Below are 12,694 nucleotides of genomic sequence, written 5' to 3'. Positions count from 1 at the left end.
TCGTAAGGGGCTTCAAAACCTCTTCAGCTTCTTGGGTCCTTTCTCTAGCTCCTTCATTGGGGACCTTGTACTCAGTCCAATGGATAGCTATGAGCCTCTACTTCTGTATTAGTCAGGCAGGTACTGGCAGAACCTCTCAGGAGACAGCTATATCAGGTTCCTGTCAGCCAGCACTTGCTGGCATCCACAATAGTGTCTGGTTTTGATGATTGAATATGGGAAGGATTCCCAGGTGGAGCAGTCTCTGGATTGTCCTTCCTTCAGTCTCTGCTCCAGAGTTTGTCTCTGCAACTCCTTCCATGGCTATTTTTTCCCCATTCTAAGAAGGAATGAAGTATCCACACTTTGGTCTTCCTCCTTCTTGAGTTTCTTGTGGTTTATGGATTGTATTTTGGATATCCTGAGTTTCTGGACTAATATCCACTTATCAGAGAGTACATAACATGTGTGTTCTTTTGTGATTGGGTTACCTCACTCAAGATGATATTCTCCAGATCCATCCATTTACCTAAGAATTTTATAAATTCATTGTTTTTAATAGCTGAGTAGTACTCCATTATGTAGATGTACCACATCTTCTATATCCATTCCTCTGTTGAGGGACATCTGGGTTGTTTCCAGTTTCTGACTATTATAAATAAGGCTGCTATGAACATAGTGGAGCATGTGTCCTTATTACCTGTTGGAGCATCTTCTGGGTATATGCCCAAGAGTGGTATAGTTGTGTCCTCTTCTTATTTTTTTTGTTTGTTTTTTTTCTTTTTTCGAGACAGGGTTTCTCTGTATAGTCCTGGCTGTGGCTGTCCTGGAACTCACTCCGTAGACGAGGTTGGCCTCGAACTCAGAAATCCTCCTGCCACTCCCAAGTGCTGGGATTAAAGGCATGCGCCATCACTGCCCGGCTGGGTCTCCTTCTTAAGAAGAGGTTTTCATAGTATTTGAGTTTTGGAGATAAAATGAACTTATCACTCTCAAAGCAAGCAGACTTGGAAAATGGCGCAAGGAATAAGTGAATGTTCTTGAAAGTAGTGAGTTGTATTCACCTTGTGAATAATTTTGCTAAATAAACATATTAAGCATATTAGTTAACAATGGTCTTGAGACTGGATTTTAAAGCCCAAACCCAATTATGTGCTGACTAACACAGAGTCTGACTCCACTTTGCAACTTCTGAATGCCGGCGGTTTTTAAGCCTCACCTGTCGCCTTCCCCTCTGGCTCCATATCTGGAGAAGCTGATTAGAAAGCCTGGGCACTTCCTGTCCTGGTGCCAGGGTAAGATCCAAGCCTCACAAGCTCACCCTGGCTCCACCCCCAACTACAACAGTCCTAAGCCAGTGGCCATTCCTTCCTGACTGAAAGCTTTGTCCTGTCCCAGACACTGTGGGTAAGACCTCCACTCTGCATGTTACATGACTGCAATGTCTTTGGGGGAGGGAAGTTGTGGTTAATATTCACTCCCAATGGAGACATACACACACTGGAAAAATACAGAGAGATAATCCAAATGCAGGAGACAAGAATACCAAACAGATACTGAAAGGACATGTGGGGGATACATGAATATCATTTTAATAGATATTGTAAGAAATAGCATTATAGAATAAAAATAGGGTCCATTCTCCAATAAGACATGACAGTCTTCAGTGTGCACATACAACCATAATCATACAGGATTTGATGGTATCTTTGCTATCTCCCCCTAAACACACACACACACACACACACACACACACACACACACACACACACACATCCCAAGACAAATTTTTGTGCTGCTGTGATTTTGGGAAGTATTCAAGATTGGCATGGAGGCGAGAGAGGAGATAGGCCAGAGTCCACCCATTGGCAATATCCAGCAGCAGGGCTCTAGGGAAAGAATAAGGTAGCCCATGGGACCAATGGAAGGTGGTATAGCGTGGTCAGAACTGCCCAGAGCAAAAGAATGTGAGTTATGTGTGTATGTTCTCCCGTTTACACATGATTGAAGGCAGCTTTATGGTCCTAGGAACAACACCAAGACACATGATGGAAAGCCAAGAAGCCCACGTATACAGCTGTAGTACGCATGCTGTTCACAGCCCTAGGAATCCTGGGTGTGGTTCTCTTTTTCACACATGTCTTACTAGGTACTCAGCTAGAAATTACACTTGCCATCCAGTTTTCTGTTTCCTTGTTTATCTTAATATTTTTCTACTAGCTAAAAGTTGAAGGATTCTTTGGAGGTTTTCCCAGAATCCCAATGGCTAGGGCAGAGTCCATTCCAGCTGGCTGGAACCTTCATGAATGCGATCTGTACATCTATTTACTTAGGCATTCTGATCCAAACTTCTTGTTGAAGATCACTGTCTGAAGAGAGTAGTATACATACGGCCTAAGTTCCTGAAAACTTCTCCAAATCACTGCTTTAATGTCCTTGGCATTGGAGATGCACTTTAACTAACAACTTTAAAGATGATACCTTCATCTTTCAGTGTGATTTAAGGTGTCCCCACATTTCCAGGAGATGGAGTGAGTCCCAGGCCAGGCCCTGTCAGCCACTCCTAAATCCTGCACGCACATGTCCCTGAAGGGCTTCCTCAGTTCTTCAAGCAACAGCTTGTTCTATTTTCCACCACATTAGGATTTTATTTATTTATCTACTGAGAAAGCTTTCCCTAACCACGACCAGCACTGGTCTTGTTCCCTTGTTCCTTGACATCCACCAGAACCAACAGCAAAGTCTCACCGTCCTGAGTATTTCCCAGTGTCCAGCAGAGGGCAGCATAGGCATAAAAGAATATGTTTTCCTTCAGAGCACCAGAGAGGCTGCTGGTGTGGCTGAGATGGTGCAGATCCACACAAGACTAGAAGCCTTAACACAAAGACACACTAGAAACAAAGCCTCAGTGTGGTGGTGTGTGTTTGTAGTCTCATCTAGGAAGTAGAGACAGGAGAATCAGAAATTCAAGGCCGGCCATGCACGAAACCCTGCCTTAAATCAAAAATTAGAAACCAGTATCATCAACTGGGCTGGCTGTTTTCTCTGGAACATGTGGAAGAAGGGAAAGGTGAGAAGATGTGTTTTACAAGCATCAGAGACTGAAGACCCACAAGTTTCTAATTTCAAATCTTTGCATTTTATTTTACTATGGAGAAAAAATACATTTTGGCATATGTCTGTTAAATGATGAATACTGTGAAGAGATGGAGTTGATTTAGCATAGAAACATTTGTCCCAAACATGTTTAAAAGTAGTGAGTTCTCCGAGTATAGAGGTAGATTGAAGATGGGCTGGCCACTTGACATGAGCATGGGAACCTAGTTTAGGTTTCAGAAAGGGAACTACACACAATTTAACTTCACTTTCAGACTTGAGAATACTGAGTTTTCTGAGCCACCAGCAGAGAGAAGTTGTAGATGTGTGCTAACCTCCCAAGACAGCAGCTCTGGAGCTGTGCATTGCTCTAAAATTTCCAGCCTTTCCTGAGGGTCTCAGACCAAAGCTGAACCCTATCTGAAGATGCCTTTGAAAAGCTCAAGGTGGATTGAGGTTAGATTGCCACAGGGAGAGACCTTATGTAAGAAGTTGTTATACAAGCTTGAGATCACCTGTAATCTGATAGTTGAGTCTGGAACCAATTATAAGAGCTTGAACTGAGGCTGGGTCTAGCTTGGGTTGTCATCAGATTCCAGGGAGTTCTGTGGAACAGGGAGAGTACCTTGTCATCTCATGATTAGGCCACTGGACTACACATGAATGGGTGTAGTATCAAGGCCTCACAATCTTAGAAGGGTTATACAAAGCCCTTCAGAAGAGCAGCGAGACCCCGTCACAGGGCCCCAGAGAAACTGCCCTTCTACCATGTGGCTCTTTGCTCTGGCTCTGGCTTCTCTCAACACTTGCATGGCGTTTGGTGAGTTCTTCCAAAATACAAACACTTGCAGCTCTTTTGAAGCTCCTAAACCTGGGCAAAAGGGAGTGTAAATGTGTATGAAGAGAAGAGACTCCATGTTCCATTCTGTATCAGGGATCACCAGCACAATTTCAAAAAGGGCTTGGAGCAGAAGAACCCAGCAAGCTCCTCCCATCAGAGAGATGTAAGGAAAGAAAACCATGATGATACCGCAGCTGCAGGTGCTAAGAGGACATTGAGCTAGCATGAGTTAAGAGAGCCCCTAGCTATCTCCCGGGTCTTACTCCATCTCTGGTCAGATAGAGAGAGAGGCTCAGTAGAGTTTTAATAGCATTGAGTTGGGAGCCAATGTGCAAGGCTAGAGCCTAGCTCAGCTCTTCCTTGTGACTTTGGGAAAGAGACTTCAACTTTGCAGTGTCCGAGGGATGAATCTGAAAACAAAAGAACCTTCCTTACTGGGCTATACTGAGAATGACATAGGCATAGGTGGTTGATTTTATAGCTCTTAGCATAGTATAAGGCATAGAAGCACAATGAATGGATGGATTTAAAGGGGTGGTGTTTTTAAAGGGTGTATTAATAAAAATTTATGTGAGGTCAAGCCAACATGTTAAGAGCCAGTGGCTACTGAGAATATAGTTTATTTCTCAGTCCCCAAGAGATGTTAGTACTGGGCTGTATGTTGGATGAGAAGGGGAATAAGTGGTAGCCCTTAGACTCAGGAGCCTGACCTTGTAGGAGCAGGACCACAGACACACCTAGATGAGAGAGGGAATGGGAAAGAGCTGCAAGGAGTTGGAGGAGGGAGTGAGGCCTTCAGATCACCAGGGGGAGCTGAGAAGTGTAATGTGGGAATAAGTAAATGAGGGGAGGGTAGAAATTAGCTGCATACATGAAAGAGAAGAGTTCAGAGATTCAGATGCCAAGATACAAGCCCTGGCTGGGAAGAATGAGTGGGCTACAAATACTGCTAAGTAGAGACCATAGGAAATGGGGGGGGGGTGTCCTGAAATGTACAGATGCATGATGTGGAGGATCTCAAATCCCTAGATAAAGGACTGAGGTTTGCCTAGTGGTCAAGTTAACAACAGGGACCATTCTGAAGTCAAGAATATTCTGCTGGTAGTTCTTAACATAGTCATCTCAGCTAGGCTAGCCTGTGAGCTCCATTCTTGTGGCATATACAGTTCTTCCCGGACTCCCTACAGCTTCACTCATGCCTTGGTCCTCCTTGGTTTGGCTCTATACAAAGCCAGACTAACCATCTGTCCTGATGCTGAAGGACGTTGCCATTCTTGATCATGGTCATGAATCATATGTTCTCTTGTGTGGCTTCAGGGGGTCAGTATCTCAGAGCATCTCTCTCAGAACATGATTCTAGTCTCTCATTCTCCAACTATTGCCATTGAGTACAAACAATATGTCAACATCTCCACTCAAGTGTATGGTCAGAAATAAATAATGACTCAAGATTGGTCTTACCAAAGAGAACAGCCAATAGCCCTGGAAGATCTTTATAAGAAACCATATTGCAAAAGAGATCAGGGTCCATTCCAAGCAATGGAAACAGTCCCAACTGAGATCATGCACTAGAGTGGTCACAGGAGGGGGGGCAAACAAAGTACCATGGAAGTCCAGGGAGACATGGAGGAGGTGCTGGAAGAGTGTGAGGGCAATGTCTGAGCCAAGATCACTAGTTGTTGTCCATGTTAGCTCAGTGATGCTCTTCTGCCACCCGAAGTGGGTAGAAGCCAGTAGCCAGAAGGTGGAAAGTGGATGGTTGAGATGAGAAAATATAAAAAGAAATACAAAGGTTATTTATCAGATGGGAGGTACACATATGGAACATTTACTGTGTGCTAGGTGTATATTCCATGCACCTTCTAGTCCTTCTCAAAGAAGCCTGACTAAGTAGGCACTGACATGGCCACATTACAGATGAAGACACCAAGGGATTGAGAGAATCCTGAATGGACTTCCCGAAGAAGGGTTGAGGTGATGTTGTTCGGGTAACCAGCAACAAGACAATGTGTTTCAGATTCGTCCGTTCTCACTCTGCCTTACATCTCCTTTCAGATCTGCCACAGTGTCTTGGGGACAGAAAGGAGACAGAATCCTAGATATAGTGGGGGTTGCCAGGGCTCTCATGGCTAAATAATGGTTCTGGATTCAGATGACAGAAATTAAACAAGACACAGTTTGGCGGGTGACACCGGGGTAATAAACACCATAATGAGTCTTGCTAATGAGTCACATCAAATGGCATGGAAGTCCTGAGCTGTCCTGTAATAAACATGGATTGTCTTTTCTGTATTTGAGCCTTTCAAATACGAAGCCTTGTTAATCTGGAGATGCTGACACTCACAGGGTTCAACTAATCCAGAGCCTGTACCCCAGCCTCATCTAATGTGGGGTTCTTATAGCCTACTGCCTATCCAACTAAGTCACTCAGAGTCAGGCACTAGGCACCTGAGGGCAGCCCCTTGAGCTCCAAAGAACGATGCAAACTAGCTTCCTCTTACCCTGTTCCTCCTTCTTTCTCACAATCTCTCTGCCTCCTCCTCCTGATGGACTTTGGTTCCTTTCCTGGTCATTTCAGTGGTGAGGGGCATAAGTAATAAGAGATAAGGAGTAAGGGGCCACTTCTCCTTCGTCCTCTAGCCCAACATCTAACACCAGCATCCAACACTTCACTGTGTGGGCTGTCTCCCAGTCTCCATGGCATGGGTAGCTTTCTGCCTCCAGTTCAGGTTTACCCCTTCTGGTATCCCTCTGAATTGGGAAGGATGATTTTTCTCACCATAATTCTATATTAAAAACAATTGATGTCTACATGGCTATGGTAGCTTACTCATGACCATATATCTAAAAATAGTAAACACCTCCCCCCCTTGAATTCAGCTGTAAGACATTCACTCTGGTATGTTCTTATTTTGACTCCATTTTCATCAGGACACCCATCTTCACCACCCGTGGTGCACACTGTTCATGGGAAAGTCCTGGGGAAGTACATCAGCTTAAAAGGATTCACACAGCCTGTGGCCGTCTTCCTGGGAGTCCCCTTTGCCAAGCCCCCTCTTGGATCCCTGAGGTTTGCTCCACCACAGCCTGCAGAGCCCTGGAGCTTTGTGAAGAATGCAACCACCTACCCGCCTATGTAAGCTACTGGGGTGGGCCTGGGTCTCTTTCCATAAGATATCTGCCTCAGAAAACAGTTGGAAAGAGTTGAGGCAGATCTCTGATTGATTAGACTTTGTGTATGTATCCTTAACATACTCTAAGATCCCAAAAATGTCCCATAACTGTCAGAGTGTCTAGAGTCTTTTCTCAAACATGTATTTATTGAATACCTGTTATATTCCAGACGTATTCTAGGTTCTAATAATGCACCAGTCAGCAGAATAATGTTCTCCTATCTTTGTAGAGTTTGTATGTTAGGAGCAGGGATAGTATAACTAATTCCAAAGCAAGAAAATGAATTGTGTAATAGGTAAGAACGATTGGTGTTTCACTCATTGGATAAAAATGCTGATAAGGAGATATGACATGGGGATCATGTCTCTTCTCCTGTCTTGAACTTTTCATGGTGGAAGCTGCTGGTGTTGGGGGTGAGATGTAGTGAGCTGAGCACAGTCCCAGGACCCAGATGACCTCACAAGAAAGGCACCCAGTGTTCCCACATCCCATCCTTCCTTTCTTCCCCCTCTCTATCTTTCTTGGTAGTAGGTGGTTTTTTTCAGGTAGTCTTCTTTGATCCTTTGACTTTATTTTTAGTGTCGCTATGATAAGCTTCTGCCCTGTAGTCACTGTGGAGGTTACAACAAACACCCCGTACTTACAGTATTAAATTGGCAAGACCCCACCATTAACCAATAGGAAAAGTAATGCTCTACATGTAAACTTTTTTCTTCCATTTTGAATTTTTGATGCCAGAGCACACATCTTTGTCTTGGCTATCATTAACAAACTCAATGAATACTATCTTTCATGAGATAAAATAGCTTTGTCAGTTTGCAGATAGGTGTGAATCCTCAGCACAATTGCAGTGCTAAGGCAATTGCAGTTGTTTCTGTGTTTATTTCTACCAACGAAGGCTAACAACCCTCTTCCATGCTGTCTTCTATCTGAAACACTCTAGAATTTCTTGTATGGGAGAGCTGGTAGCAATCCTTTATGTGTTACTTAATCTTCTCACTCGTTTCTTCCATTTTATCTTTGACTGTTGGATTTATAGTACGTCATAGGTGACTTTATTGGGTTTGATCAAACATGTGACCTTTGACCTTATATCTGGATGGTTATCTGGATCTTAGTATCTCCCACCCGGCTGCAGCAATCTCTGTTACCCTCTTTGAGTAAGCTTCCCTGTTTTTTGTCTTTGACTCTCCCCAATAACTGCCATGTTTGCTCTTTTGATGTTCCTAATGGGGTCTGTAAGCTGTCTTCCTACATTCCTGTTCTTTTCTTACTCTGTGTACTTTCAAATAAACTGCCTGGGGTGGTGGTTACAGCTCAGTGGTAAACTGTTTGCTTAGCAAGTTGAAAAGCTCTTAGCACTATAAAAATGACTCCCCTACCCCACCCCCAAAAAAGAGAGAGAAGAAGCATGAGCTAGCTGGCCCTCTGAGTACACTCATCTGCTCTCTGGTTCATTTGCTGTTGCCTCTTTTTCCACTGCATTCTTTGTACTTTTCAGCCTTCCTGTTTGATTTTTTTAAACATTGAATCTCAATGTTCAGTTTTTGTGGTGAGGACACCCTCTGTATCTGCTTAATGACAAGCAATTAGAGATATTTCCACATAGACAACTTTACTTCTCCCACCCCAAAAGAAAACATTTCTATGATGAATTTATGAACCACTTTTTTGTGTTTCTTTGAAGTCTGTTGTTCTGCCTTAAGAACAGAAAACAGCTATTTGGAGGTAGAGCTCTGGGAGATCACACGTCCTTGTCATCCGGGGGTCAGTCTGTGGTGACATCACACATCCTTGTCATCTGGGGGTCAGTCTCTGGTGCCTTACTTTGTATGTTTATTGAGGCTATGTTGCTGTGGATGGATGTTCCTGATGCTTGTGGTCACTGTACAATGTCTACACATTGAAGGCCCAGGTAGTCCCTGCAATCCCCTTTGTACCTGAATTCTCCAGATTTAGGTAGTTTAGGTGCTGTGTTCCTTTAAGCCTGTGATAACTGCGCACATCTCAGCAGTAGAGGGCACTTTGACCCAGGCTTGCTGTGAGTCCCTAAGAGCTACAAGGGCCCTGAGGCTTTCCAGACTAGATGGCCCCTGAGCACACAGAAGGAGAATTCTAGGACTGCATGACCAATCTTCCCAGGGATTTAAGCCTGGAATCATGTCCCAGGGGAAGAGACTGTCCCTACTTGGAGGAGACAGATGCCTACCACACTAAGAGCAGCTGGACCTGACACCAGGCTACCTCAGTACCTGTATGAAGCAGATGCTGGAGATTTTGCCTCACTAGATCTGATGGGTACCCATTCCTCAGCAGTTACCTGTGTAGATATGATTACTGTTTCACAACAAACACAAGGGGTTGAGTTGACGTTAGATCCCCTTTGGATCTGCTGTTTGACTGTAATGGGGGTCAGTGCCTCTCATGGTCTTCATGGAATCTCAGAATTCTTACTAGGACTCCCAGATTAGCTTCCTATCCACACCAGGGTCTCAGGCCTAGTAATGGAAATTCAGCTTGTGAGCTTAAACCAAATAATAGAAGGCCTTCCCTGGGTTTCATTTGTTTGTTTGAATCTCAGGGTTCTTCCTTCTCCCCTTTGCAGGTGCTCCCAAATTACAGGAGTGGGGCCAGTGCTCTCCGACGTCTTTACTAACCAACTAGAAAATGTTCCTCTTGAGTATTCTGAAGACTGCCTTTACTTAAATATTTACTCCCCTACTGACCTGACAAGCACAGACAGGCTGCCGGTAAGTACCTCAAAATAGAAGTGAGCACCCAGAAGCTTAAGCATCCTGGATCTTCCAGTGCAGTTTAGAGGGGATGAAGTATTCTAGCAGTATAGGTATTGTTAGCCATGCCTCTGACTGACTTCTCTTGACTACAGAAAAATAGGGTTAGGGTACTTCAGTTATCCCCAATGATGCTAGGGATATGTGGGAGAATGCAGTATATCTGCTAAACACATCTTAATTCTTGTATGCTTTCTTACAATGGACATTAGGAAAGCAATGTTTGTTCTCTTAATTGCTGTTTTGAGAATCTGAACCCTGGGGAATTAAGACATAATTTCCAGTAAAGTCAGGAGTGGAAAGAATTCATGACCCAACATCCACGTAGCCCCATTTTTATGGATAGAGAAAATAAGGCAAAGATGGAGGGGATCTATAAATTAGGGTTGATGGACCAAGAATTTGGGTCCTCTGACCTTCAAACAGTGCTTTTTAATATGGACTTGGAACAAATGTGTAGTCTTCCAAGTATACCGGGGTCCATCTGTGAACGCTTTCATGGTCCCATGATGAAGGTATGTGGGATGCAGACTGGGACAGTCCCAGAAGCATTTCCTTTGCCAAACATCTGGGACTTTGCTATAATTTGTTTCTCTCCTTGGTTGCCTTTGGCAAGAAGTGATGGCTCAGTGACTCAGCATTTCCATATAAACAAAGGCCCAAAGATGGGCAGACTGCTAGTTACAGGTCACAGTCACAGGATGAGGACGGGGCATGCTGCTAGTTACAGGTTACAAGATAGAGAGTGGGTCAGGCTGCAAGTCACAGGTCACAGGATAGAGGATAGAGCATGCTGCAAGTCACAGGTCACAGGATAGAGGATAGAGCATGCTGCTAGTTAGAGGTCACAGGATAGAAAGGGAGGCATGCTGCTAGTTAGAGGTCACAGGATAGAAAGGGAGGCATGCTGCTAGTTAGAGGTCACAGGATAGAAAGGGAGGCATGTTGCTAGTTACAGGTTACAGGATAGAGAGTGAGTCAGGCTGCTAGTTACAGGTCTCAGGATAGAGGATGGAGCATGCTACTAGTTATAGGTCATGAGATATAGAGTGGGGCACATTACTAGTTACAGGTCACAGGGTAGAGTATGAGGCAGGCTGCTAGTTATAGTTCACAGGATAGAGGTGGGCATCTGGAGAAAGTGACCCTTCGGACAGAAGATAAAATGTAATAGATTCTTCAGTCTGTCATTGCCCGTCAGCCTTTGCTGGTCTTCACTCTGAGATGATCTTGCTTCAGACCTTCCCTCAAGGTGGCAGGGGATCCAAGAGAAAGAAACAGGGAATATGGGAATCTAAAGGCAGGAGGGGCTTCAGCTATGAATACAAGTCCTAGGGCACAGGGTCTGGATTAATCCTGGATGTGCTTTTAGGAAGGTGAGAGACTGGGTTATTTCTTACTTCCTCAGCCTCTGTTTCTTCAGAGGGTACACTGTTCCACGTGTACCCAGAAGTGACTTTCAAGATATGCTTCAGTCCTGAATGAGCACACACAAGGCAGGAAGAACATCTGCCTTCTACCCTCGTTGCCTGACTGCTAACTCACTGAGGTGTAGCTATGGGCTACAGGAGTTAGGAATTCAATGTGTGGGCTCTGATCAAGTCTTACCTGTGTCTCTCATGCTCTGTGGCACCTCAAGCAGATTGATTGCCTATCTATTACATGAATAGGTTATTTTTTAATATTTTAAACAGTAATTACTTTATAGTTTGTTAGTTCTTTTATTAGCAATGTTATAGTATTTTATCTTTTCAGTTCTTCCTTGAAATGTGATCTCCAGGAGCCAATAATCAGAAATTGTACTCCCTTGGCTCCTGATCCTTAATCTATATGGCAGTGCCTGGTGGGCCATAGGCTCTCAGGTAAAGTCAATGTGTAAAGACTTCTCGGGAATGAAGTTGGTAGTTAGGCTTGGGAGATAGAAAGGTGTGGGCAAACACATTAGGAGGAGGTACTTTTTGGGGACATGTGTATTTCTTGAGATAATATTTCAGTCACTGGGAAGGTTAACTCACCGCTGAACTGAGATATTATGTCCAGACATGAGAGAGGTAGTGTGTTGGGGAGAAAATGACATCCGTGTCTTTTGCTGGCACATGATGATATTTGCAGTGGGAAGAACTATTGAAAGACATGGTCCTTGAGACTTGAGAGAAGGGGAAGAGCAATAAGTAACTAGGCTGCCTTGAGTGGGATTGTGATCTGAGACCAAACTTAGGGAGTTAGGAAGGCTAAACACACACACACACACACACACACACACACACACACACACACACACATCTTTTGTAGCCATAATGGGCACTCATAGGCTTTAGATAATGGCTTCTTTAGTCATAACCAAGAAATATTTAAGACATCAAATATTATTTCTCTACTTCTTATAACCTGCACTGTTCTTTGCTGCCTGTGCAGGTGATGGTATGGGTCCATGGAGGTGGTTTACTATCTGGTGGAGCATCAACTTTTGATGGACTGGCCCTGTCTACCCATGAAAAAGTAGTGGTAGTAGTCATTCAATACCGCCTGGGCATCTGGGGATTTCTCAGGTAAGATGACAGACCCTTTTCAGATTGCGCTAACATTCCCTTGTCAGGACATCAGGGTTCATCCCTGGTAATTTCATCCTCTGGGAGATCTGTGATGAGCTCCTTAAATCATCTATGTTTCTTCAGTTTGGTCCCTGCCAGTCTTCTCTCTCCTCAACCACACTTGTGCTCTGGGCTTTTGTGTTTACTGTTCTCTCTTTCTGGAAGACCCGCTTTTAAACTCATTCATCTTTCAAAGCCTAGCAGCTTTTTTTTTTTTTTTT

The 12,694-nt window shown here is 44.0% G+C and overlaps 1 protein-coding gene across 1 annotated transcript in view; it reads left to right on the top strand.

Moving 5' to 3' along the window:
* The window catches only part of LOC116067860, a 104,369-nt gene that overhangs the window by 67,572 nt on the left and 24,103 nt on the right, over positions 1-12,694 (top strand). Inside the window, exons 28-31 of the mRNA XM_031336871.1 lie at positions 3,771-3,895; positions 6,848-7,052; positions 9,696-9,840; positions 12,298-12,431. Coding sequence (XP_031192731.1) covers positions 3,771-3,895; positions 6,848-7,052; positions 9,696-9,840; positions 12,298-12,431 — 609 coding nt within the window. The remainder of the gene's footprint in view (positions 1-3,770; positions 3,896-6,847; positions 7,053-9,695; positions 9,841-12,297; positions 12,432-12,694) is intronic.

This window comes from Mastomys coucha, unplaced genomic scaffold (assembly GCF_008632895.1).
Source record: "Mastomys coucha isolate ucsf_1 unplaced genomic scaffold, UCSF_Mcou_1 pScaffold22, whole genome shotgun sequence".
In the NCBI taxonomy this organism is placed as follows: domain Eukaryota; kingdom Metazoa; phylum Chordata; class Mammalia; order Rodentia; family Muridae; genus Mastomys; species Mastomys coucha.
Note: the sequence above shows the minus strand (reverse complement) of the source record. Positions and strands in the feature narration are given on the sequence as shown.